Source organism: Erinaceus europaeus, chromosome 16 (genome assembly GCF_950295315.1).
Source record: "Erinaceus europaeus chromosome 16, mEriEur2.1, whole genome shotgun sequence".
NCBI lineage: Eukaryota > Metazoa > Chordata > Mammalia > Eulipotyphla > Erinaceidae > Erinaceus > Erinaceus europaeus.
The window spans coordinates 3404642-3432148 of NC_080177.1; the positions used below are offsets into that span (position 1 = coordinate 3404642).

At 54.0% G+C, this 27507-nt stretch overlaps 1 protein-coding gene and 1 long non-coding RNA gene across 2 annotated transcripts in view; one reads left to right on the forward strand and one right to left on the reverse strand.

Moving 5' to 3' along the window:
- Positions 1-21604, reverse strand: part of SLC24A1 (solute carrier family 24 member 1) — a 33696-nt gene extending 12092 nt beyond the window's left edge. Inside the window, exons 1-6 of the mRNA XM_060175707.1 lie at positions 19796-21604; positions 6065-6118; positions 3856-3964; positions 2416-2496; positions 1805-1872; positions 353-1531 (exon numbers count right to left, since the gene is read on the reverse strand). Coding sequence (XP_060031690.1) covers positions 353-1531; positions 1805-1872; positions 2416-2496; positions 3856-3964; positions 6065-6118; positions 19796-21514 — 3210 coding nt within the window. The 5' untranslated portion in view covers positions 21515-21604. The remainder of the gene's footprint in view (positions 1-352; positions 1532-1804; positions 1873-2415; positions 2497-3855; positions 3965-6064; positions 6119-19795) is intronic.
- A 1204-nt stretch (positions 21605-22808) lies between these two features.
- On the forward strand, positions 22809-25796 carry LOC132533315 (uncharacterized). The gene is made up of 2 exons (XR_009545195.1): positions 22809-23663; positions 25633-25796. It is a non-coding gene; the product is annotated as an uncharacterized LOC132533315 (long non-coding RNA).
- The last annotated feature ends 1711 nt before the right edge of the window (positions 25797-27507 follow it).

Below are 27507 nucleotides of genomic sequence, written 5' to 3' on the forward strand. Positions count from 1 at the left end.
AAATAAATAAACTTTTTTAATTAAAAAAGAGATAGAGAAGTTCCAAGTTCAAGCCTCAGCATCACAAACAACCAGAACTAAGGAGTTCTCTGGAGAGGGGGAAAGGGAGAGGGAGGAGGAGAGGGAGAGACAGAGACAGAGACAGAAAGAAATGAAGGTGAGCAAGAAGCTAGGAGAGGCCCCCTCAGCCTGCTCAAAGCAGCAGAAAGAAACACGTCTAGCACCGTCCACACCCATGGGATGACTCCTGGGTGCCTGCCCCCATACTGGCCTCCGTGTCCTCTCTGCCCCTCTGCCCTGCCCGGCCCCTCCAGAGAGGCAGAGCCCCTGGGGGCAGCTCCCAGCCACGCACCAGCCTGCGGACGTCGGGCACCGTCAGCCACAGTGGGAACACGATGGGCAGCAGGAACAGGTATATGGCCTGCTTCTGCCGGGTGTCCGGCCACTCCAGGGACAGCGGCTCCTCCCCCTCTTCCTCCTCCTCCTCCTCCTCCTCATCATCATCCTCATCATCATCATCATTGTCTTCATTGTCATCGTCATCATCATCACTCTCCTTTTGCTCCTCCTTCTTGCCACCGGCTCCATCACCTCCTGCATCACCATCACCATCTCCATCACCTTCTCCACCACCTCCTCCATGACCTTCTCCACCACCTCCTCCATGACTTTCTCCATCACCTTCTCCACCACCTCCTCCATCACCTTCTCCACCACCTCCTCCATGACTTTCTCCATCACCTTCTCCACCACCTCCTCCATCACTGTCTCCATTACCTTCTCCACCACCTCCTCCATCACCTCCTCCATCGCTTTCTCCATCACCTTCTCCATAATTATCTCCACCACCTTCTCCATCAGCTCCTCCATCACTTTCTCCATCACCTGCTCCATCACCTCCTCCATCACCTTCTGCATCATCTTCTCTGTCGCCTCCTCCATCACCTCCTCCATCGCCTTCTGCATCATCTTCTCCATCACCTCCTCCATCATTTTCTCCATCACCTCCTCCATCACCTTCTGCATCACCTTCTCCATCATCTCTGTCACCTCCTCCATCGCCTCCTCCATCACCTTCTCCATCGCCTCCTCCATTGCTTTCTGCATCACCTTCTCCATCATCTCTGTCATCTCTTCCATCGCCTCCTCCATCGCCTCCTCCATCGCCTCCTCCATCACCTTCTCCATCGCCTCCTCCATTGCTTTCTGCATCACCTTCTCCATCATCTCTGTCACCTCCTCCATCACCTCCTCCGTCACCTTCTCCATCACCTCCTCTGTCACCTCTATCACCTTCACCATCACCTTCTCCAGCGCCTCTTCCATCATCTCCCCCATCGCCATCCCCTTCACCATTCCCACAATCTTGGGTTTCTTCTCCAGTGGCCGCAGTCACTTGCTGCTCTTCTGAGTCCCCTCCGCCATCCAGTGTGTCTCCTACCAGGACCTCCATGTCCCCTGCCTGGAGAGCTTCACCTCCGCTGGGCTCTGCACATCTGCCCTCCCCCGGAGCCCCAGCCTCCTCTCCACCCTGCCGCCAAGAGCCAGAGTCAGGAAGAAGTGGGCGTGAGCTCTGCCCCTGCCCTAGACGCTCAGCAGGATGAGGGAGCAAGACCCAGTGCTTTCATCTGTGTCCCCTGGAAGTCCCCCCCGGGGGGGGACACAAGAACCCCTCAATGGAGCCACCCTCAGCCCCCTGCCCCACCTCTCCACCCAGGGGTCAGTCTCTCGGGAAAGGGGCTAGGACGGCATGTCCCCCTCTGGGCTTCCCCCCACCTGCCCCTGGGAAGCAGGGTACACCCACCTGACTGTTGTCGGCAGCCGCCAGGGCTGGCGTGATGGAGACTTCGGGGGGCTCAGTTGGTGCCTCCTCTTTAAAGGACACGTGGGGACAGGTCAGAGCACGCCAGGCTGCGGCGGCTGGCAGGCAGGTGGGGGGCTCCTCCCCAGGGCCTCACAAGGCTCTTGAGAGTGGGGGGTGGGACTTGGCTGCTTTTACGGACAGTTCAAAGGCTGTGTGTTCTGGACTGTCTCCACACTGCCCTCAGAGGCGTCAGTGCATGAGGGCACCTGGAGCAGAGAGAGGCCGCAGCCCAGCCCCCCGGGGTGGCCGTGTTCAACAGCCTCACACACACGAGCTGCCAGGCCTCTGGGACCCTCTCTGTGGGGGCTGCTGGCCTGGGGCCCATAGCAGCTGGGTCCTGGCACACAGTGACAGGAAGGAGAGAGAGAGTCTGGTAGACAGGATTTAGGGAAGAAAAATAAGGTAGGGGTTCAGTAGCACCATTCTCGCCTTTGAGAGAGGCTGCGCCAGGAAGGGAACATTCTGGAAGCAGGGGCTGCTTCTGGAAGCAGGGGCTGTTCAGCCCGGAGAGGCCAGGACAGAAAGAGGGAGCCCCCCCCAACCACTCTCACCTTCCCGGGTGCTCTCTGTTGGGGCTGGGCGTGTGGCTCTGGGCTCCTGGTCCCTGCTGCCCTCCTCCTTGTCCCTGGCGGCTTTGAGGGACAGAGGGAGGAGTTCTCATCCCCCCCCACACACACACACACCCATCTCACGTCCTCTCTCTGCAACCTGTGCCTAGACACCAGGCTCCCCGCCCCCCGCTTTTTTTTTTCTTTTTACCACTAGGGTCATTATTATTCTACTGCTCCCAGTATCCTTCTCCCTCTCTCTCTTAGCTACAGACTGAGACCAACAGAGGAGAGACGCCCCAGCTTGAAGCTCCCTGTACAAAGATTTTTCTTCATGCCACCAGGGGCCTGAGCTGGGGTCCCCGCATGATGGAACGTGCCCTCTGCTGGCTGAGCTGTCTCCCAGGCGCTGTCCCCACTGGTGAGACCGGTCCAGGCAGCAGGCAGAGTGCACACAGGTGTCATTGCAAGATGGAGGTTCAGGGGAACTCAGCTCACAGCTGTGCTGCCCAGCAGGGAGAGGGGACAATGGGATGGCGTGGTGCCCTGGAGTCTGTCCATCCCTGAAATCTGTCCACCTTGGGAGCACAGGGTGACCTTGGGGTATCTGTGTCCCCTCTTGAAGCCAGGCTCCTCTCTAAACAGGCAGCACCAGGAGGACGCACGCAGAGTGCCTGTGGAAGTCCCCACAGCCAAACCAGATGGCTGCCCTCGCTCCAGGCCCTAGGTTCAAGCCCATACTAGAGCCTGCCCTGCTGGGTTCAAGGCTCTGGGGGTATCACCTAATTTATTTGTTTAATAATGTATTTATTTTGGATAGAGACAGAGATAAATTGAGAGGGAAGGGGAGTGAGAGACAGAGAGACACCTGCAGCACAGTTTCACCACTCATGAAGCCTCCCCCCTGCAGGTGTGGAACAGGGCCTTGAACCCTGGTCCTTGCACACTTTGTGATGTGTGTGCTCAGCCAGGTGTGCCACCACCCGGCTCCCTCTTCTGTACTGTCTTACAGAGTTGTTGAAGAAGCGAATTAATTTGCTCAAGAAAATGCTGTGGGCACTCAAGTGACATCACTGGCATCCCACCAGCCATGATCTGTGAGGAGGAGGTCAGCATCCCAGAGCCCCAAGGCCCTGAGAGAACTTTCAGGGGGAGGCCGGCACCCAGCCTGGGCTCCCCGCCTGGCTTCCGCTGCTGAAGCCGCTGGCAGCCAACCTGTCACACACAGAGCCACGGCTCGGACCCACGTGGCCCCTCCCAGAATCCTGGGAATCCCATCAGGGGTCTGTCGGGGCAGCACAGCACCACCTCCTCCGGGCAGAGAGCTCCAGCGCCCTCTGGGCACTGCTCGGGCTCTGCAGGCTGGCGGCCCGGGCGGGTGTAGAGGGTGCTCCCGGGGTGTTTGTTCCTGGAGGGGTGCCTGCGCCGGGGGACGCGGCTTACCTTCCCCGAGGGGGTCCAGGCTGTGCACCATGAGCCAGAAGATGGGGCTGCGGTTGGTGCTGTTGTGCAGTGAGGCCGAGCTGCCCTCCCTCAGCAGCAGCGATGGGAGCTGGTGGCAGAGTGGGCGTCACGGCCCTGCCGGGACAGGCGCCAGAGGCCCCCCGGAACCGGAACCAGAACCGGAACCTGGAGGCTCTGGCTTCCCTGCCCGCCTCCCCTCCCCTGTGCCCACCACACACATCCTGGGGGCTGACAGACTCCCCCAGGCAGGGGGCTGAGCACACAGCACCACCAGTGCCTGGTGTCCACAGTGTGAGGCATCCTGGGATGCCATGCTCTCACACACCAGACAGACAGACCTATGCCTGACAGACCCACAAGACGCCAGACAGACAGACCCACACATGACGCATGGGCAGGTAGACCCACAGATGCCATACAGACAGACAGATCCACACATGCCTGACGGGCAGACCCACAGATGCCAGACAGACAGACAGACCCACACATGCCTGACGGGCAGACCTACAGATGCCAGACAGACAGACAGACCCACACATGCCTGACGGGCAGACCCACAGATGCCAGACAGACAGACAGACAGACCCACACATGCCTGATGGACAGACCCACAGATGCCAGACAGACAGAGCAGCGTGAGGGGTGCAGCCCCTGTCTGTGCCCCCAGCCCAGCCAGGGGGTGAGACCCAGTGAGGACTAAGCAACGGCTCAGGTGGCCCCTGAAAGGCCACGGGGGTAGGACGTGGTTCAGTGCTAGAGCGCAGGACTTGCAGGATGGGGCCCTGGGCTCAAATTCAAATGCTGAGCAGAGCACCGGCCTCCCTCTCTCTTTCGTCCATATACCATCCGTCTGTCCATCCATCCATCATCCATCATCCATCCATCTCCTAAAATGAGACATTTAACCCTCAAGCGCCAGCATCTGCGCCTTGAGTTCCCAGTCTGGTTCCTCTCCTTCCTCCCACCTGTGTGTGCACAGCAGCCACTCAGATGCCGGCGACACAGACGGCCACCTGACTCACGGCTAAAGGCGCAGACAGACACCAGAGAGGCCCCTCTTGCTCTCTTTGCCCACCCCCCGCTGATTTCTCCCACCATCTCCTGGCTGCGGTGCCGCACTGCATCATAGCTCTCCTTGGCCCGTCTTTGTCTTTTTAAAACTATTATCATTATTTATTTCCTCTTTTGTTGCCCTTGGTGTTTTTTGTTGTTGTTGTAGTTATTGTTATTGTTGTTGTCTTTGTCTTTTTTTTTTGTCTGTGGGGGCTGGACAGTGGCACACCCAGTTAAGCACACATAGTACTAAGTGCAACGACCCAAGCAAGGACCCAGGTTCGAGCCCCAGCTCCCCACCTGCAGGGGGGACGCTTCATGAGCGGTGACGCAGGTCTGCAGGTGTCTGTCTCCCTCTCTCTCTGCCCCTCCTCTCTCAATTTCTCTGTGTCCTATCAAATAAAATAGAAAGAATAGCTGCCAGGAGCAGTGGGTTTGCAGTGCTGGCACTGAGCCCCAGAGATAATCCTGGAGGCCAAAAGAAATTTTTTTCTTTCTTTTTATTTTTTGCCACCAGGGTTATTGATGGGACCCCAGGCCTGTAAGACCCCACCATTCCCAGTAGTCACGCTTTCCTTTTAGACAGAGGAGAGAGGAGGAGAGACACCTGCAGCCCTGCTCCACCGCATGTGGAGCTCCTCCCTGCAGGTGGGGACAGGGGCTCAAACCGGGGTCTTCCCTCGTGCACGGTGACGTGTGTGCTCTGCCAGGGCACCACCTCCCTGCCGTGGGGCTTCCGTTGGCTGGGATGTCCCACTGTCTAAATGCAGGTCTTTCTTCCTGAATACCCCAGGGGCCAAAGGCCATGGGAACAGTCTTTCTCACCCCTTACTCCCCCACTGGCACCGCCCTGCCCAGTTTCTGGAACATTCCAGAGCTTTGAGGCCAGGACACACGGAGCCCACCTGGTTCAGACCCCTCACAGCACAGAGGCAGAGCCTGAGGCCCAAGGGGACAGGTGGAGCGGCAGAAAGGACAGTGACACCGTGACCTCGGCTCCCAAGCCAGCACCTGCACGAGGCCACCTGGGAGTGACAGTCCCCCATCACCCCCGCAGCGCTGCCAGGAGCCCCCCAGGCCTGCACCCAGTGCGCTCTGAGCCCCCGCGCCCCCCGCTCAGCCACGCCACACCCACCTTCAGCTTCTTGTTATCCTGCAGCTCAGCCATGGCCACTGCCCCGCTGCCCTGCTGCAAACAGGGATAAGGTCACAGGGGTGGGACAGTGTGGCCTCTCCTGTCACCCGCCCTCCCCTGGACTGTGGACCCAGAGACCAGAGATCGCCAGCTCTCTCTCTCTCTCTCTCTCTCTCTCTCTCTCTCTCCCTCTCTCATCTAGAAGAGAGGGAAGAGCACTGGGAACGGTGGAGTCATGCAGGCACCAAGGCCCAGAAGTGACCCGGTGGGAAATACACAGACGGATGCAGTAAGCGGAGACCCAGCAGCCTCCAGTGCGGCCTTCACGGGCAGGGCGGCTGACACGTGTCCTGGTGACACCCACACCCCACGGCCTCTGAGCCAGCAGCGGAGGGGACTTGCTCAGAAAACACACAGTGCGGCCCATCCAGGGTCACCCACACACCCAGCCACCCACACACCCAGCCACCCACACACCCAGGCACCTGCTCACCTGCCCGTTCATTGATTCATTCATTCATCATCTACTCATCCATCCACCCACTCATACACCCAGCCGTCATCCATCCATCCACCATCTATCCACCCGTCATCCATCCATCCATCCACCCACCCCACTCCCCGTCAGTCTGTCACCCATCCGTTCGGCTCTTATTTCCCAGCGCCTGAGCTCTCCCTGGCGCTGTGCTGCTCTCCGCTGTGGGGAGGCAGGGTGGCTAGTCTGTGGTGTCTGCGTCCCGGGAGTAACTGAGACCCAGGGGACAGACTCCTGAGCAGCGGGTGAAGAGAGATCAAGCCAGGCTTCCTGAGAGGCAGGGCTGGGCTCAGGTGCATGTTGTCGTGTGAGTGAGCGAGTGAGTGAGTGAGTGACTGAGTGAGTGAGTGAGTGAATGAGTGACTGAGTGAGTGACTGAGTGAGTGAGTGAATGAGTGACTAAGCGACTGAGTGAGTGGCTGAGTGACTGAGTGAGTGAATGAATGAGTGAGTGAGTGAGTGAGTGACTGAATGACTAACTGCGTGACTGACTGAGTGAGTGAGTGACTGAGCGAGCAACTGAGTGAGTGAATGAGTGAGTGACTGAGGGAGGGAGTGAATGAGTGAGTAAGTGACTAAGGGAGGGAGTAAGGGAGGGAGGGAGGGAGTGAATGAGTGAGTGAGTGACTAAGTGAATGAATGAGTGAGTTACTGAGTGAGTGAGTGAACAAGTTAGTGGATGACATACAGATGAACGAAACAGTAGAGATGACCACAGGAAGGGGACAGGGGGTCTCTGGAGCCGGACTCCTGGGGGACACAGGAGGCCACAGCGCTGAACCCTGCTGGTCAGCTCCTGAACAGCAGCTCCCACCCTCACCAAGAACCCTTCCTGCGCCCAGATAGTGACGTGGCACTACACACAGGCCTTGCGTGTGAGAAGTCCCAGGTTCGATCCCTGGCACCAGCAGTAGTCAGAGATGAATGGACAGTTGTTCTGATTTAAACCACAACAAAAAGAAAGGGGGTGGTAGCTCATTTGGAAAAGTGCACTAGGACCAAGGTTTGAGCCCTGGCACCACCTGGAGCAACACACACAGCACCAGGGGAAGCTCTGGGAATGGTGGAGCAGTGCTGTGGGATTTCTCTTCTCTCTGTCTTCACTACCTGAAATTGAAAGAAAAGCATGTCCACCAGGAACAGTGGAACTGTGTAGGCATAAAGCCCCAGCACAGAAATAATAGTGATAATAATAATTAATAATAATAAAGGCAAAGACAAAGAACCAAAAATTGGACTGAAGAAGCCACTTGGTGGAACTACCCATTTATCCCCTGGCACTGTACAAAGAATAATAATAACAACAACAATAACAACAATAATATGTCAACCAGTCCCTCATTTCAAGACTGCTTGTTAGTGAGTCACAAGCTGCTTTTCTAGCCCAGACTTTGTTCCCAGTCTTCAGGCCCACTGGACACAGCGCCTTGGGGACAGACAGAGAAACCAAAAGTACCATCCCAGAGTCTGCTAAGCCTTTAGAACTCTCTCTCTCTATGTCTCTCTCTCTATGTCTCTCTCTCTATGTCTCTCTCTATGTCTCTCTCTCTATGTCTCTCTCTCTATGTCTCTCTCTCTATGTCTCTCTCTCTATGTCTCTCTCTATGTCTCTCTCTCTATGTCTCTCTCTCTATGTCTCTCTCTCTATGTCTCTCTCTCTATGTCTCTCTCTCTATGTCTCTCTCTCTATGTCTCTCTCTCTATGTCTCTCTCTATGTCTCTCTCTCTATGTCTCTCTCTCTATGTCTCTCTCTCTATGTCTCTCTCTCTATGTCTCTCTCTATGTCTCTCTCTCTATGTCTCTCTCTCTATGTCTCTCTCTCTATGTCTCTCTCTCTATGTCTCTCTCTATGTCTCTCTCTCTATGTCTCTCTCTCTCTATGTCTCTCTCTCTATGTCTCTCTCTATGTCTCTCTCTCTATGTCTCTCTCTCTATGTCTCTCTCTCTATGTCTCTCTATGTCTCTCTCTCTATGTCTCTCTCTCTATGTCTCTCTCTCTATGTCTCTCTCTCTCTATGTCTCTCTCTCTCTATGTCTCTCTCTCTATGTCTCTCTCTCTATGTCTCTCTCTCTATGTCTCTCTCTCTATGTCTCTCTCTCTATGTCTCTCTCTATGTCTCTCTCTATGTCTCTCTCTCTATGTCTCTCTCTCTATGTCTCTCTCTCTATGTCTCTCTCTCTATGTCTCTCTCTCTATGTCTCTCTCTCTATGTCTCTCTCTCTATGTCTCTCTCTCTATGTCTCTCTCTCTATGTCTCTCTCTCTATGTCTCTCTCTATGTCTCTCTCTATGTCTCTCTCTCTATGTCTCTCTCTCTATGTCTCTCTCTCTATGTCTCTCTCTCTATGTCTCTCTCTCTATGTCTCTCTCTATGTCTCTCTCTCTATGTCTCTCTCTCTATGTCTCTCTCTCTATGTCTCTCTCTCTATGTCTCTCTCTATGTCTCTCTCTCTATGTCTCTCTCTCTATGTCTCTCTCTCTATGTCTCTCTCTCTATGTCTCTCTCTCTCTATGTCTCTCTCTCTATGTCTCTCTCTATGTCTCTCTCTCTCTATGTCTCTCTCTCTATGTCTCTCTCTCTATGTCTCTCTCTCTATGTCTCTCTCTCTATGTCTCTCTCTATGTCTCTCTCTCTATGTCTCTCTCTCTATGTCTCTCTCTCTATGTCTCTCTCTCTATGTCTCTCTCTATGTCTCTCTCTCTATGTCTCTCTCTCTATGTCTCTCTCTCTATGTCTCTCTCTCTATGTCTCTCTCTCTCTATGTCTCTCTCTCTATGTCTCTCTCTATGTCTCTCTCTCTATGTCTCTCTCTCTATGTCTCTCTCTCTATGTCTCTCTATGTCTCTCTCTCTATGTCTCTCTCTCTATGTCTCTCTCTCTATGTCTCTCTCTCTCTATGTCTCTCTCTCTCTATGTCTCTCTCTCTATGTCTCTCTCTCTATGTCTCTCTCTCTATGTCTCTCTCTCTATGTCTCTCTCTCTATGTCTCTCTCTCTATGTCTCTCTCTATGTCTCTCTCTATGTCTCTCTCTATGTCTCTCTCTCTATGTCTCTCTCTCTATGTCTCTCTCTCTATGTCTCTCTCTCTATGTCTCTCTCTCTATGTCTCTCTCTCTATGTCTCTCTCTATGTCTCTCTCTCTATGTCTCTCTCTCTATGTCTCTCTCTCTATGTCTCTCTCTCTATGTCTCTCTCTATGTCTCTCTCTATGTCTCTCTCTCTATGTCTCTCTCTCTATGTCTCTCTCTCTATGTCTCTCTCTCTATGTCTCTCTCTCTATGTCTCTCTCTCTATGTCTCTCTCTCTATGTCTCTCTCTCTATGTCTCTCTCTCTATGTCTCTCTCTCTATGTCTCTCTCTATGTCTCTCTCTATGTCTCTCTCTCTATGTCTCTCTCTCTATGTCTCTCTCTCTATGTCTCTCTCTCTATGTCTCTCTCTCTATGTCTCTCTCTCTATGTCTCTCTCTATGTCTCTCTCTATGTCTCTCTCTCTATGTCTCTCTCTATGTCTCTCTCTCTATGTCTCTCTCTATGTCTCTCTCTCTATGTCTCTCTCTATGTCTCTCTCTCTATGTCTCTCTCTCTATGTCTCTCTCTATGTCTCTCTCTATGTCTCTCTCTCTATGTCTCTCTCTCTATGTCTCTCTCTCTATGTCTCTCTCTCTATGTCTCTCTCTCTATGTCTCTCTCTATGTCTCTCTCTCTATGTCTCTCTCTCTATGTCTCTCTCTCTATGTCTCTCTCTCTATGTCTCTCTCTCTATGTCTCTCTCTCTATGTCTCTCTCTCTCTATGTCTCTCTCTCTATGTCTCTCTCTCTATGTCTCTCTCTATGTCTCTCTCTCTCTCTATGTCTCTCTCTCTATGTCTCTCTCTCTATGTCTCTCTCTCTATGTCTCTCTCTCTATGTCTCTCTCTCTATGTCTCTCTCTCTATGTCTCTCTCTATGTCTCTCTCTATGTCTCTCTCTCTCTATGTCTCTCTCTCTATGTCTCTCTCTATGTCTCTCTCTCTATGTCTCTCTCTCTATGTCTCTCTCTCTATGTCTCTCTCTCTATGTCTCTCTCTATGTCTCTCTATGTCTCTCTCTCTATGTCTCTCTCTCTATGTCTCTCTCTCTATGTCTCTCTCTCTATGTCTCTCTCTCTATGTCTCTCTCTCTATGTCTCTCTCTCTATGTCTCTCTCTCTATGTCTCTCTCTCTATGTCTCTCTATGTCTCTCTCTCTATGTCTCTCTCTCTCTATGTCTCTCTCTCTCTATGTCTCTCTCTCTCTATGTCTCTCTCTCTATGTCTCTCTCTCTATGTCTCTCTCTCTATGTCTCTCTCTCTATGTCTCTCTCTCTATGTCTCTCTCTCTCTATGTCTCTCTCTATGTCTCTCTCTCTATGTCTCTCTCTCTATGTCTCTCTCTATGTCTCTCTCTCTATGTCTCTCTCTCTATGTCTCTCTCTCTATGTCTCTCTCTCTATGTCTCTCTCTCTATGTCTCTCTATGTCTCTCTCTCTATGTCTCTCTCTCTATGTCTCTCTATGTCTCTCTCTCTATGTCTCTCTCTCTATGTCTCTCTATGTCTCTCTCTCTATGTCTCTCTCTCTATGTCTCTCTCTATGTCTCTCTCTCTATGTCTCTCTCTCTATGTCTCTCTCTCTATGTCTCTCTCTCTATGTCTCTCTCTCTATGTCTCTCTCTCTATGTCTCTCTCTATGTCTCTCTCTCTATGTCTCTCTCTATGTCTCTCTCTCTATGTCTCTCTCTCTCTATGTCTCTCTCTCTATGTCTCTCTCTCTCTATGTCTCTCTCTCTATGTCTCTCTCTCTATGTCTCTCTCTCTATGTCTCTCTCTCTATGTCTCTCTCTCTATGTCTCTCTCTCTCTATGTCTCTCTCTCTATGTCTCTCTCTCTATGTCTCTCTATGTCTCTCTCTCTATGTCTCTCTCTCTATGTCTCTCTATGTCTCTCTCTCTATGTCTCTCTCTCTATGTCTCTCTCTATGTCTCTCTCTCTATGTCTCTCTCTCTATGTCTCTCTCTCTATGTCTCTCTCTCTCTATGTCTCTCTCTCTATGTCTCTATCTCTCTCTCTCTATGTCTCTCTCTCTATGTCTCTATCTCTCTCTCTCTCTCTATGTCTCTATCTGTCTCTCTCTCCCTTCTCCTTGTTCTTTTTTTCTCTCCCTCTTCTCTCTCCCTCTCTCTCTCTCCTCTCTATTTTTTCTCTCCCCTTTCCTTTCTCCCTCTCTCTCCCTCCCCCTTTCTCTGTCTCTCTCTCTCTCTCCCTCACTCTCTCTCCTCTTCAGAGACCAGTGAGGCTTCCCAGGCAAGCTGGCACTTGGCTTCTGTTGCTCAGTGTTGGTGACCGTGTGCTCTAGGAAGATGAGATGTGTGTCGTTTAGGGGCCAGAACACAGTCACTGAGAGCTCTGAAATCAGACTTCGGGTCTGAGAGCAGCGGGGGTGGACGGCTGGTGGCCACACAGGGTCACCGACAGCATCCTCAAGCCCGTGCCGGTCGGCCTGATGATCTCGTCTGAGACATTTTCAGCTCTGAGCTGATTTTTAGATTTTACAGCCAGGATCAAAAGAGAGGCTCTAAAGATAGCCACTGCGTGGGGGAGACATTGCTCGCAGGTCACTGTAGTGCGGCTCCAGGGCGAGAGGGAGCCCAAGGCCCTGCACACAGCAGCAGCAGCAGCACCGTCCAGCGGCCTTCCAGGGAGGCATTTCAACTTTTATGAAGAGACAGAAAGGAGACACCTCAGCACCATTCCCCTATCCATGGAGCTCCCCCATGCCCTCTGTGGTGCTACCATATGGTGCCAGGGTCTCTCATATGTGTTACCTATCTATATGTGTTAGCCATCTCCTGGCTCCTGCATCTCTTAGATGATATGAAAACACTCTTTTTTTTATCTTTATAGATAGACAGCCAGAACTGGAGAGGGAAGTGGGTGGCAGAGGGGGAGAGAGACAGAGAGACACCTGCAGCCCTGCTTCACCACTCATGAAGCTTTCCCCCTGCAGGTGGGGACCAGGGACTCGAACCTGGGTCCTTGCTTGTGCACTCAACCAGGTGCACCCCCACTCGGCCCCCTGAAAACACTCATGTAAATTTTTATTCACTCAGGCCCCAAACACCTTTGTCTTTGACGCAGATTATCAGAGCAGAATAAAAATTTTTAAAAAGTAATGCAGAGGGAGTCGAGTGGTAGTGCAGCGGGTTAAGAGCCAGTGGCGCAAAGTGCAAGGACCAGTGTAAGGATCCCGGTTCGAGCTCCCGGCTCCCCACCTGCAGGGGAGTCTCTTCACAGGCAGTGAAGCAGGTCTGCAGGTGTCTGTCTTTCTCTCCCCCTCTCTGTCTACCCCTCCTCTCTCCATTTCTCTCTGTCCTATCCAACAACAACGACATCAATAACAACAACAATAATAACTACAACAATAAGACAAGGGCAACAAAAGGGGAAATAAATAAATATTTTTTAAAAAAAGTAATGCAGAGGGTGTTGTAATGTCTCACTTTCATGTTAAAGAAGTAAAATCAACCAGTTTAAGAAAAGACCAAAAACAGAAAGGTGCGGCTGGATGATAGCTCACCTGACAGGGCGCATACCTTACTCTGCTCAAACCTCTAGTTCAAGTCCTGGCACCACCTGGGCACACCACAGCACCGGGGGAAGATCCGTGGAGGATGGGGGTGTGGCAGCTGGTGGTGGCGCGCCCAGTTAAGCACACGTAGGACTGAGCACAGGACCAAGCTTTGAGCCCCGCTCCCCACCTGTGGGGAGAATGCTTCGTGAGCGGCGAAGCAGGTCTGCAGGTGTATCTCTTTTTCTCCCCTTTTCTATCTCCCCTTTCGCTCTCAGTTTCTCTCTGTCTTATCAAAGAAAAAAAAAATTAAAGGATGGGTGAGGAATGGCTGCCCGGAGCAGTGGATTCATAGTGCAGGCAGCAAGTCCCACGAAAACCCTGGAGGCAAAATAAGTAAATAAATTAATAAGAGGGTTAAGCACGTGGTGCTGCCTCCCTGTCTCTCTTCTCTGTGCAAAATAAAGAATAAACACGCTAACCCGGGGCAACGGGACTCTGCATGTGTGAGGCCTCTCACCGCAGGGAGAAAGGAAGGCAGAGAGGCAGGGACAACACACCTGGCTGAGCACACATTACCATTCACAAGGATCCAAGTTCAAGCCCCTGCTCCCCACCTGCAGGGGGAAACTTCACAAGGAATGAAACAGGGCTACAGGACTCTCTCTCTCTCTCTCTCTCTCTCTCTCTCTCTCTCTCTGTGTGTGTGTGTGTGTGTGTGTTTGTCTTTCAAGAAAGAAGGAAAGAAAATTGACCCAAGGAGCAGGTTCAAAGGTATCCTGCACATGCAAGGCCCAGGGTTCATTCCAAAGCACATCAAAAAGTGTGTGTGTGTGAGAGAGAGGGGGGGGGGGAGAACACCCAAGGTGCTGGCCTCCCCTGTCCTCCTCCTGGGTCCCCACCCTTCTGACCTTGCCCCAGGATCCCTGGACTTGAGGGTGTGGCTGGTCCTTAAATGAAGAAACCCCGCCAGCCATGGGGGGGGCAAGCTGGACACTGGCACTGCCAGCTGCCTGGCTTCAGTGAAGTAACTGAAGTTGACCCCACAGGGGAGGACACCTCTGGCTCCCTCACAGGTGTGACCTTCAGAAAAGTGCCTCATGGATTCCCCGAGGACCAGCTGCTTCTCAGTCACAGTGAAGCCTGGGGCCTCTCTTCTCCATCAAAACACGCAGACGTAGTCACAGGGAAAGACAGCACTTTCTTTCCTCCCTTCCCTCCTGCAGCTCTCCATCTCAAGCTGAAAGAAACCTGAAGTAACACTCCGGTTCCAGATCTTTTTCAAATCCAGCTAAAATATATACACATATCTCCCTGACTCTTGAGTTGGGGGACTGGTTTGAGAAGGCCGCTGTTGCAGACAGGAGGTCTAGTTATAGATCTGCTGTGTTCAGCACTACAGACTCGCTTTCCCTTTTGAAAGATTAATGGCGTTAAATAAAAAATCATATTGGCTTTGCTCCAACAAACAGCTCAGAGCAGAGGGGTCATCGTCCGTCTGGCTGGCCTCAGATGAGTGAGAATCCTAGAGGGTCTCCTCACCTCCCATGTCCAGCCAGGGTGGTTTTAGCTCAGACAAGACGGCGGGTGTGGGGTGTGGGGTGTGGGGTGTGCGGAGTGGGCTGCAAAGCAGGACTGGGGGGGCTCTTCAGAGGCAAAGTTTTTGTTGCTATTTTTGCCTCCAGGGTTGTCTCTGGGGCTCAGTGCCTGCACTGTGAAATCACTGCTCCTGGCAGCCAATTTTCCCTTTGTATTGGATATGACAGAGAGGCATTGAGAGAGGAAGAGAGAGAGGACTGCTTCATCCCCCCTGCAGATGGGGAGCCGGGGGCTCAAACCCAGATCCTTGCATGGGTCCTTGCATTTAGCACTATGTGTGCTTAACCAGGTGCACCACCACCTGGCCCGGCCCCCATAAAGACAAGTTTTTGAAAATCACTTTGCTCAGAGGAGAGGCCTGAGAAAGGCGATGGGGGTGAGATTCCTCAGATTAAATGACACCGTGCTCCAAGCCACCAGGGGAGCAGGCATCTGATGGAAAGTAGTGCTGAACAAGGGGTTAGGATACCAGATCCCAGCTCTCTTTTTAATCAAGAATAGACAGAGAAAACAGAGAAAAAGACAGAGAGAGGAGACTCCACAGCCCTGCCCACCCTCCATGGGCTCCCTGGGTGCTGTGCAGGGTGCTGAGACAGGAGAGACCCCACAGCCCTGCCCACCCTCCATGGGCTCCCTGGGTGCTGTGCCTGGTGCTGAGAGAGGAGAGACCCCACAGCCCTGCCCACCCTCCATGGGGCACCCTGGGTGCTGTGCCTGGTGCTGAGAGAGGAGAGACCCCACAGCCCTGCCCACCCTCCATGGGCTCCCTGGGTGCTGTGCCTGGTGCTGAGAGAGGAGACACCCCACAGCCCTGCCTACCCTCCATGGGCTCCCTGGGTGCTGTGCAGGGTGCTGAGAGAGAAGAGACCCCACAGCCCTGCCCACCCTCCATGGGCTCCCTGGGTGCTGTGCCTGGTGCTGAGAGAGGAGAGACCCCACAGCCCTGCCCACCCTCCATGGGGCTCCCTGGGTGCTGTCCATGGTGCTGAGAGAGGAGAGACCCCACAGCCCTGCCCACCCTCCATGGGCTCCCTGGGTGCTGTGCCTGGTGCTGAGAGAGGAGACACCCCACAGCCCTGCCCACCCTCCATGGGCTCCCTGGGTGCTGTGCCTGGTGCTGAGAGAGGAGAGACCCCACAGCCTTGCCCACCCTCCATGGGCTCCCTGGGTGCTGTGCAGGGTGCTGAGAGAGGAGAGACCCCACAGCCCTGCCCACCCTCCATGGGGCTCCCTGGGTGCTGTGCCTGGTGCTGAGAGAGGAGAGACCCCACAGCCCTGCCCACCCTCCATGGGCTCCCTGGGTGCTGTGCCTGGTGCTGAGAGAGGAGAGACCCCCACAGCCCTGCCCACCCTGCATGGGGCTCCCTGGGTGCTGTGCCTGGTGCTGAGAGAGGAGAGACCCCACAGCCCTGCCCACCCTGCATGGGGCTCCCTGGGTGCTGTGCCTGGTGCTGAGAGAGGAGAGACCCCACAGCCCTGCCCACCCTCCATGGGCTCCCTGGGTGCTGTGCCTGGTGCTGAGAGAGGAGAGACCCCACAGCCTGCCCACCCTCCATGGAGCTCCCTGGGTGCTGTGCATGGTGCTTCTATGTGGTGCTGGGTACTCAGCCTCACATATGAAAAACCATGTGATCACCATGTGACACTTTGGCCCCCACTCTGCTCCCTGCTGGTTGTGTGGCCTTGGACATGACAGTTCCCCCTTTGGGAACCATCAGCAAGGAAAGTCACTGAGCTCTGCTGACCAGATCACACCAGCCACAGGGATGTTGTCCTGCTGAAGGAAGTTCAGCTGAGTGCAGGACACTGAGGAACAGGTGGGTGAGACAGCGCCATCTGGCAGTGAGCTGGCGGTGAGCTGGCATAGGTGAGCCAGCTGCAGACAAAACTGGAGCCGGGGTCCCCTGCCTGTCCTGCGCTGTGCTCAGGCTGCACTGTCCAAAAACCCCAGAAGTGCCCTCCTCCACCTCCTCCCCTGCACCTCTCAGACCTGCCAGCTCATCAAAAGTGCTCTGGATTAAGGAGCTAAATCCTTCTGCTCTCCGCACGCAAGTTTCTACCAGTGTGGCAACTTCCCAGCATATGGTGCAGGATGGAGGCCAGCCTCTGTTCCAGGCTCGTCCACTGAGAGATGCAGAGAGGTGCCCTCACCCGGAACCTCGAGGCCCAAAGCCTCCAGAGACCACATCCACTAACGCTCAGCATCCGGAGCAGAGCCTGGAGCTCAGTGCCTCTCAGGTCAGGAAAAGTCTGGGGAAAGAGCTAGGCTGGGGCAGAGCACGAGGTCTGGGGCTTGTGGCATCTGCCCCCCAACTTGTAGAGAGAAGACTCCACACTCAGACCTGGTCTGTGCGAATGACGAAGCTCTCACCTCCCCCGATACGCCTTCCTTAGAGATTTGCTCATTTCTGCAGGGCAGACCCTCAGCTCAGACACACCAAACCTGGGGCCTCAGACATGCAAGTCCTGTGCTCTACCACTGCACCCGCTCCCCGCCGTCTCCAGTGTTTTATTTTCCTTTTAAATGTTCCTTTTTTAGAAAATATTTCATTTGTTTTGGTTAGAAACACAAGTTGAGAAAGGAGGTGGGAATTGAAAGGGAGAGAGAGAAAGAGAGAGACACCTACAGCCCTGTTTTGCCACTCATAAAGCTTTCCCCCTGCATGTGGGGACCAAGGGCTTGAACCCAGGTCCTTGTGCGCTCAACCAGATGCATCACTGCCTGGCCCCATCTTTCTCCAGTGCTTTAAACTCCAAACTCCTTCCCCTTTGCAGTCCACCTGAAGAACTAGCCTCTCTAAAGTCTAGAATCTGAGCAAACAAGACTGCATAAAAGTGAGGGAGGGTCTGGGTACCCCTCAACACCCAGCACATGGAGGGAAGGCCACCCGTGAGGACTTGGATGTTCCCCAAGCCCAGAGGCCCCATCAGAAACCACCACCTATGGGCTGTGTGGACTTGAACAAGTGTCTTAACCGGAGGGAGGCTCAGCACAACAGTGACCAGTTGAGAAAAAAGCCTCAGCACAGAGCCTGGCCTGGAACCCAGCTCTAAATGTTGGGTGGGGGATGAGAGGTAGCTCCCGCTGCAGGGAGCACACCTTGCAGGCACAAGGCGCTGGGTTTGAACCCTGGCGCCAGCTGGGAGCGTCCTGGACAGCACCAGGGAGCTAGGTCTCTGGATGGCGGAGCAATGCTCTGGTGTGTCTCTTCTCTCGGTGTCTCTCCCTTTCTCACACTCCCCTTCTCACTCTAAAAACTAATGGAGAAAAAAGGGCTGTTCAGTAGCGATATTTAAGATGCGCGAAGACCTGAGTTCATTCCCACATAAAATTATGGACGGAAAGAGGAAAGTAAAGCAGTGGGGAGCAGCAGGGTGGGTGCAGACTGGACACTCAAACACAAGGTCCCAAGCTGGATCCCAGAATCGCATGAGCTGGAGTGATGCTCTGCCCCCCACCTCTCTCATTAGTAGGGAAATAGGAGGCCGGGCAGCAGCACATCTGGTTAAGTGCACACATTACAGCGCACAAGGAGCGGGGTTCAAGCCCCCGGTCCCTACCTGCTGGGGGAAAGCTTCAGGAGTGATGAAGCCGTGCTGAAGGTATCTCTCTCCTACTCTATATCTCTACTCACCCTCTCAGTTTCTCTTGGGCCTATCAAATAAATATTTTTTTAAAAAAGAAAGAAAGGAAGGAAGAATGAAAGAAAGAAAAGAAGCAGGGGCCAGGTGGCGGCACCACACCTGGTAGAACTACATGTTACAGTACTCAAGGACCTGGGTTCACCGCCCCCGGGACCTACACAGTGGTGAAGCAGTGTAGTAGGCATCTCTGTCTCTCTCCCTCTCTACTCCCCTTTCCCTCGATTACTGGCTGTCTCTCCCAATAAATAAGTAGATGAAGATAATTACAAAATAAATAAATCTTAAGATAAAAATTGGTAAATCAGGGCCAACTGGTGGTACACCTAGTTAAGTGTATATATTACAGTGCGCGAAGACCCAGGTTCAAGTCCCTGGTCCCCACCTGCAGGAGGGGAGCCTCACAAGTGGTGAAGCAGGGCCGCAGGTGTCTGTCTGTCTCTTTCCTTTTCTTTTTCCCTTTCTTTTTTCTTTTTCTTTTATTTTATTTTATTTATTTATTTTTGCCTCTAAGGTTGTCGCTGGGGCTTGGTGCCTGCACCACAAATCCACTGCTCCTGAAGATTGTTTTATTTCTCTTTTGTTGCCTTTGTTGTTTATTGTTGTAATTGTTATTACTGTCATTGCTGTCGTTGTTGTTGGACAGGACAGAGAGAAATGGAGAGACAGAGAGAGGGGGAGAAAGATAGACACCTGCAGACCTGCTTCACTGCCTGTGTAGCGACCCCCTGCAGGTGGGGAGCCGGGAGCTCAAACTGGAATCTTTATTTATTTATTAAAGATTTTATTTATTAGTGAGAAAGATAAGAAAGAGGACGAAGCAAACATCACTCTGGTACACATGCTGCCAGAGTTAGAACTCAGAACCTCATGTTGGAGAGTCCTAAGCTTTATCCATGGCACCACCTCCCAAACCTCTCGGCTCAGGATCTTTAAGCTGGTCCTTGCATTTTGCACCGTGTGCGCTTAACCCGCTGCGCTACCGCCCAACCCCCTCTCTTTCCCTTTCTATTTCCCCCGTCCTCTCAATTTCTCTCTGTCCCTATTCAAAAATAAATCAAATTTAAAATCAAATAAGTGAATAAAATATTTAAAATATATCTAAATAATTAATTAAATTTACAGCAGAGCGTATATTAAAAATAAGTAGATGAATCATACTAAAAGGCTGACCATGTCACCCCGGGCCTAGGGCCAAGGCTAGAGCCCAGGGCGAGAGGACCAGAGCCATGTCAGCTGCATGGCTGTACCCCTGCTCTGTCCTCCCCTCCTCTGGCCTGCCCTGGCCTGCCCTGCCCTGCCCTCCCCAGCCCTGCTCTCCCCAGCCCTGCCCGCCCTGGCCCTCCTGGCCCTCCCCTACCCAGCCTACCTTGCCGAGGTCCCCGAGGGCCATGACCTTGGTCCCGGGCCACCTGGCCAGCTGCTCCTTGAACCAGCGCTCCAGCGGCCGGTTCCACTTCATGGCGAGCACGTAGGCGGCATAGGCCAGCAGCAGCAGCAGGCTCTCCCCCCAGGCCACGCGGCTGTCCAGGAAGGCGCCGATGAGCAGCAGCAGGTCCAGGATGTAGAATGACACGTCTCGGAAGAGCGGCCACCAGGTGAGGTGCAGCACCTCGCGCGAGAAGAGGGAGCAGGTGCCGATGACGAAGAGGATGTTGAAGACGGCCGAGCCCACGATGGTGCCGATGCCCACGTTGCTGTGCGCGATGAAGACGCCGATGAGCGAGGTGAACAGCTCGGGCGCCGAGCCGCCCGCCGCCATGAAGGTGGCCCCCGCCACGTCCTCCGAGATCTGCAGCTTCTCGGTGATGACGCCCAGGGCCGGCACGAAGTACTCGTCACACACGATGGCCAGGGCCACGAACACGTAGCCCACGCCCAGGACGTGCAGCACCAGCCAGCCCCGCCGTCTCTCCTCCACGCTGAACAGGTCCGGGGGGAACTCGCCCTGCGGGTGGGGCGGCCCGGGGGGCTCGGGGGATGCGGTCGGGCTGGGGCCGGGTGAAGGGGCGCTGGGCACGGCCGGGCAGCGGGGGACCTGGGGGGCCGGAAGGGACCCGGGCCTGGGGGAGGACGCCTCCGAAGGGCCCCCCAAAGTGGCAGGCTCACTGCTGGAGGTCTGGGTTTGGGGGCGGGATGTCGCCGTGTCCGGTGTCTCTTGTCCCCCGGAGGCAGCTGACGTGTGCCCCAAGAGCCTTCCCTGGAGGGTGGTCGGGGGGCGCTGGGGTTCAGTTGAGCTGATGTGGTTCATCAATCCGGGGGTGTCTGGGGAGGTCTGTCCTCCTGTTTGCTCCGTGGGGGTCAAGATGGCTGTGTCTGTGGCATTCCTCAGGAAAGGCGGAGTGTCAGCAACTGTTGGGGTGCTCTTCTGCAGGGTCCCCTCAGAAGTGCTGGGAGTGGGTGGGGTGGGCTTCCTCCCAGCGCCCAAGGGAGGCGGGGTCCCCCGTGTCCTGTGAAGTGTCACGGCTTCTCTGTAGCCCTCTGTTGCTCTGGGGGTGACCCTGTGGCTTCCTGCCAAGGTCACGACAGTGGAGAGAGGCTGTATGCTCCCTGTCCCTCCCAGGGGGGCTGGGGAGGTCCTCCTCCCCTTTCTCCGCACTTTCCCTGGAGCTGAGGGGTCTCTCCTGCCTGAGAGTCTGGTGGAAATTGGGGTGCGTTGATTCCGCCCCCCACGGGAGGCTACCGGGACGCCCTTCTCCACGCTTCCCACGGCTGTGGCTATGGGGCCGTGGCTGTGCAGGGGTGCAGCTGGGGTGAGAGTGGCTGCCGTTCTGGGGGGCTTGTGGGGACTCGGCACTAGCCCCTCCTTGCCCTCTGCGGTCTGGGGTGCCAGGCTCTTCCCTTCCTCGTGCAAGCTGACTTTGTGGGGCTCTCCACTATGGCCAGAGAGGTCCCGGCGGGCCAGTCTGACGGGGGAGTGTAGGGAGAAGCCGGCCCAGAGCGAGGGGGGAGCCTGGGGCATCCACAGGTGCTGACAGGCGGAGCCCAGGAGCAGTGCCCCCAGGAGGAAGAGGAGGCGACGACGGCAGCGGACCCTCCATGCACGGAGCCGCCCCCCCTGCGCCCGGAAATGGACCAGCTTCCCCATGCTGGCCTCAGGTCCCTCACAGAAGGGCCTTCAGCCTGTCTGTCCTTGGGAAGCCAGGAGCTGGTCCAGGAGCCGGCTGGGGGGTCAGGGCAGACGCCTCCATGAAGCCCGGCAGACCTGGGGGGAGAGGAAGGAGAGGCCTCAGACAGAGCAGCTTCGGGCAGACACTTCTGGTGCTAAGCTCCTGCCATGGGGGGCTACGGGGGGCATCCGCTAGAGGCAGGCCCTCTGCTCAGTGCAAACACAGTAAAACAGGCTCCCAGTGTGCCCCCCACACCTCCCTGCAGAGACAAACCCACCTCACCCCCAGACCTAAGCCTGCACTGTGGGGCTCAGTCGTGCAGGCCTCAGCTGCCACCCCACAGAGCAGGAGGGCAACCAGAAGACCTGGTGCTGTGCTTCAAATGAGGAAGAGGCCACCCAGGGCTGGGGGAGACAGCACAGTGGTTCTCAAAAGGCTCTCCTGCCTGAGGTTCAATCCCCAGCACCAACATCAGCCAGAGCTGAGCAGGGCTCTGGTCTCTCTCTCCCTCTTTCATTAAAAATAAGTACGAACCAACGCAACGATGGCCACCTCAACATGCTTCACCTCAGACTGTGTCCAGAGACTTCACGTGTGGAATGACAACCCTTCAGCTTCATTACTTGGGTGAGACCTTTCCTTTTATAGTACACTCTAATTTCATCTCAGATGGTTCACTTTCTAACAAAGTCCCATAACCTAGATATACACCAGTTTCTGTGAGAGAGAGCTTATGTGCACACGTATCCATAAACTACTGCAAAATATATGCCTGGAAGCAGAAGTACACTAGAGTTTGCAGTGAGTACCTCCCTAACACTTCCTCTCCACTATTCCAAGCTTGGGATCCATGATTGCTCAACAATTTGTTTGGCCTCGTATGTTAACTCTCTTTTCAATCACCAGGTTCCAGATGCCATCAGGATGCTGCCCAGGCTTCCCTGGATTGAAGACCCCACCAATGTGTCCTGGAGCTCAGCTTCCCCAGAGACCCACCCTACTAGGGAAAGAGAGAGGCAGACTGGGAGTATGAAACGACCAGTCAACGCCCATGTTCAGCGGGGAAGCAATTACAGAAGCCAGACCTTCCACCTTCTGCAACCCTCAGTGACCCTGGGTCCATGCTCCCAGAGGGATAGAGAATGGGAAAGCTATCAGGGGAGGGGGTGGGATATGAAGATTGGGTGGTGGGAATTGTGTGGAGTTGTACCCCTCCTACCTTACGGTTTTGTTAATTAATCCTTTCTTAAATAATAATAATAATAATAATAATAAGTACAAGTTGACTTCTGAAGACATGGCTATGGAGAGGAGCCATTCTGACAAACTAGAGAAAGCACCTGGAAACTTAACAGAATACAACCGGAATCTCTCCAGAAACTCACTAAGCAGCAGTCACCAAGTTGCAGATGCTGCTATGATTCCATGCTGACCTCCCTGGGCGGAAGACCTCACCAAAGTGTCCCAGAACTTCCCCTCCCCAGAGCCCTGCCCCACTAGGGAAAGACAGACACAGGCTGTGGGGGGTGTGGGTCCACGTGCCAACATCCATGTTCAGCAGAGAAGCCATGACAGAAGCCAGAACTCCCACCTTCGGCTCCCCATAAGGAATTCTGGTCCAGACTCCCAGAGAGGGAGAAATGTCAGGGGAAGATGCCCAGAGGGCTCTCAGCTCTAATTTCATCAGGACCCAGAGAGAAAGAGAGGGGAAAAGGGAAACAGCCAGAGGTGGTAACAGGTCTAGGTGTGACTTAGAAAGAACGAGAAATCAGGACCATAGGATAAATGGGCAAATATATACAAGTACAGATAGTTACAGAAATAATAGTTAACCCCTATCCGTGACCTTGGGAGAACCACTGCCGTTTCCAATGGGGGAGAGTGGGGACACAGAACTCTGGGGGCGGGAACAGTGTGGGATTAGACTCCTGTTATCTTATCATTTATAAATCAATATTAAATCATTAACAAAATGTAAATAGATAAATGTTGGTCTGCTGAGGCCTCATGCATTTTAACTTTATTTTGGACCGAGACAGAGAGAAGTTGAAGGTGAAGAAGGAAAGAGGCACACCTCCAGCCCTGCTTCACCTTCTTGTGAAGTTGCCCCGACCTCTCCCACAGCAGGTGAGGGCCAGGGGCTTGAACCTGGGACTTTGAGCATCGTAACGTGTGTGCCCGACCAGGTGGGCCACTGCCCGGCCCCTGCAATCAAATATATTTTTAAAGATCACTGTCCACCTGGGCAGTGGACATCGGTCATACTCCTGGTAATTATGCCCAGGTGAGCACTTGACAGACAGGTGGAAGAGGGAAACTGAGGCTCGTTGGTCAGGAGGAGACTCAGAACTCAATCCCTCCCAGTGTGCGGCCCAACTGCTGACCAATTCACACTGTGACACTTTCAGGTGAAATGTAGTGGCTGGGGAGATAGTTCAGCTGGTAGAGCGAGGGACTTGCATGCCTGAGGCTCCTGGCTCCTACTCTGACATAGGGTCCTGAGTTTGACTCCCAGCACCACCTCTGGTCCTCTCTCTCCCTCTAGCAAATCAATCAATCTTTTATTTTTAAAGATTTTATTTATTAGTGAGAAAGGGAAAGAACCAGACATCCCTCTGGTACAGGTACTGCTGGGGATTGAACTCAGGACCTCAGGCTTGAGAGAGCAGTGCTTTATCCATTGCGCCACCTCCCAAACCACATAATTTTTTTTTTTTAAGCAAAAGAAGACAGTGAGTGGCTTCCCCTCTGTGTCCTGGAGTCCTGTCACCATCTTGTCAGCATCTGCCATCTACCCGGTCCCTTGTCACAAACCGCACTCAGTGGCAATCCTGCTGGAATCACTCAAGCAGCCTCCCGGGGTCACTCTCAGACGTGTCTGTCCTGTAACAGAGCTGGCCCGCACCCCAGCCTGCCCCCCCACACACACCTACTCACACCCCTCACCTTCAAAGCTGGACACCCAGGGCCTGCTCTGGTCTGGAAGTGTGTCAGAATCCAGGGTCTCAGGGGGGCGGCTCTGAGGCTGGCATCAGGGTGCACCCCCTCCACCTGCCCCCAGCTCCCCTGTGGACCCCTAATTCAAGGCAGGGTCGGCCGTGAAGGGCAGCTCAGGGCAGAACATCCAATCCCAGCTAATACCGGCACTAAGAGGCTTAGGGGCCATTGCACCAGCTCTGGGCCCCAGCACCGGGGACAGAGCCCCAGAGAGGGTGGCCCTTCCTGGGGGCCTTGGAGGGGCCTGGCCTCAAGGGGTGACTCAGGGAGGCCTCTTCAGCTTGTCTCCAGACTCTGAGGCTGGGAGGTAGCATAGGGTTCCAGGCAGGAGGGGAGGAGGAAAGATCTGGAAAGATCCCCAAAGGTGAGCTAAAGACTTGAGGAGAAAGAGGTCAGAGGAGAGCAGGTCGCCAGGGGCAGGGCAGTGCCAGGGGCAGGGCGGCAGGTGGCACCACAGCGGGCAGAGAGGGGAGGAGAGGAAAGAGAAGCATGTCACAGCTGCTCAGCTGCTCTGCAAGCCCAGACTGCTCCAAAAAGTAGACAGCTTATTTTAAAAACATTTTATCTGTTTTATTTTAATGAGATAAAGCTATAGAAGTGCAGGGAGAGAGACCAGAAACACTGCTCAGCTCTGGCTGATGGCGGCACTGAGAACTGAACTTGGGACCTCAAAGTCTCATGCAGGAGAGTCTCATTGCAGAACCATGATGTGGTCTCCCTCGGCCTCAAAGTCTTCTGGGTTTGTCTGTCTGTTTCTTTTTGCCTCCAGGGTTATCTCTGGGGCTCGATGCCTGCACCATGAATCCCCTGCTCCTGGAGGCTATTTTTTCCCTTTTTTTTTTTTTTGTTGTTGTTCTTGTTGCTTTTATTATTCTTGTTGGATAGGACAGAGAGAAATCAAGAGAGGAGGGGAAGACAGAGAGGGAGAGAGAAAGACAGACACCTGCAGACCTGCTTTACTGCCTGTGAAGCGACCTCCCCAAAGGTGGGGAGCCGGGGGCTCGAACCGGGATCCTTGCTCCGGTCCCTGCACGTCACACCATGTGCACTTAACCCGCTACACTACCACTTTACTCCCTTCTGTTTTCTTTTAACTAAGGGAGTGGCTGGTGGAAACAGCGCAGCTGGTAGAAGGCGGGATCTACGTGCCTGAGGCTCCAGGTTCGATCCCTAGTGCTGCATGTGCCGCCGTGGTGTTCTGCTTCCTGCGACACTCTATCCTATATGAAACAAATAAAATCAATCTTGAGGAAATTAAAAAAAGAGAGACGGCGTAGGAAGATAGCTCATCTGGTAGAATGCACACTCTACCTCACACAGGTCCTGGTTTGAACCCCTGGCACCACATGGGAGCACCAGGCACAGCACAGGGGAAGCTCCCTGAATGGTGGGGCAGTGCTGTGATGTCTTTCCTCCCCTTTCTCTCTCTCTCTCTCTCTCTCTCTCTCTCCACATGTGAAATTAAAAATGTGTGCCCAAGAGCAGTAGAATCATAGAGAAAGAAAAAAGGAAAGAGAGGGAGAGGGGGGGGGGAGGAAGGTAGGCAGTGGCGCGCCTAGTTGAGCGCACATGTTACAGGGCGCAAGGACCCAGGTTCAAGCCCCACCCCGTCCCCACCTGCAGGAGGAAAGCTTCACAAGTAGTGAAGCAGGGCTGCAGGTGTCTCTCTGCCTCTTTCCCTCTCTCTCTGCCCCTCCCCTCTCAATTCGTCTGTCTCCATCTAATAAATAAAAATTTTTTTAATTTCTTAAAAATTTATTTATTCCCTTTTGTTACCCTTGTTGTTCTATTGTTGTAGTTATTATTGATGTCGTCGTTGTTGGATAGACAGAGAGAAATGGAGAGAGGAGGAGAAGACAGAGAGGGGGAGAGAGAGACAGACACCTGCAGACCTGCTTCACCGCCTGGGAAGCGACTCCCCTGCAGGTGGGGAGCCGGGGGCTCGAACTGGGATCCTTACGCCGGTCCTTGCGCTTTGCGCCACCTGCGCTTAACCAAAAATATATTTTTAAAAAAATTAAAAGGAAAAAGGAAGGAAGGAGAGAGGGATACAGGAGAAATGAAAACCTCAACGCGTTCACACATGAAGAGAAGTGGTTGGGGCTGAGAGTACTGTCAGACTCCCCAACACAGGCTGAGACACCCTCTCATTCAGGGCTGGAGCTGCCAGGAAGGGTTGTGTGTCTGTGTGTCTGTGTGTCTGTGTGTCTGTGTGTCTGTGTGTCTGTCTGTCTGTCTGTCTGTGTGTCTGTCTGTCTTTGTGTCTGTGTGTCAGTGTGTCTGTCTGTGTGTCTGTGTGTGTGTCTGTGTGTCTGTCTGTGTCTGTGTGTCTGTCTGTGTGTCTGTGTGTCTTTGTGTCTGTCTGTGTGTCTGTCTGTCTGTGTGTCTGTCTGTCTGTGTGTCTGTGTGTCTGTGTGTCTGTCTGTGTGTCTGTCAGTGTGTCTGTGTGTCTGTCTGTCTGTGTGTCTGTCTGTCTGTGTGTCTGTGTGTCTGTGTGTGCGTCTGTCTGTCTGTGTGTCAGTGTGTCTGTGTGTGTGTCTGTGTGTCTGTCTATCTGTGTGTCTGTCTGTGTGTCAGTGTGTCTGTCTGTGTGTCTGTGTGTCTGTCTGTGTGTCTGTCTGTCTGTCTGTGTGTCTGTGTGTCTGTTTGTGCCTCAGGAGGCGTCCTTCCACCTTGGAGCCATGTTAGTTCCCCAAGAGCTCTGCCCACAGCTGCCTGACCCTCGTCCTCTCCCTCAGTCCCCAAGTTCCGCTGGTCACTTCCATGGAGGACAGCCTCACCCCTGCCCTGTGCCCCCACCCCTGCCCCCAACAGTCAGGAGCCGGCAGCTTCCTCTGAGGACACAGAAGTGCCCCCACCCCAGCTGTGCTCATCCCCAAGGGTCCCGGGAACTCTTGGATATTGGAAGCCTGGGGTGGGGTGGGATCCTGCCCACTGCCCCCCAGCCCCCAGCCCCCTGCCCTCTGCTGTCACC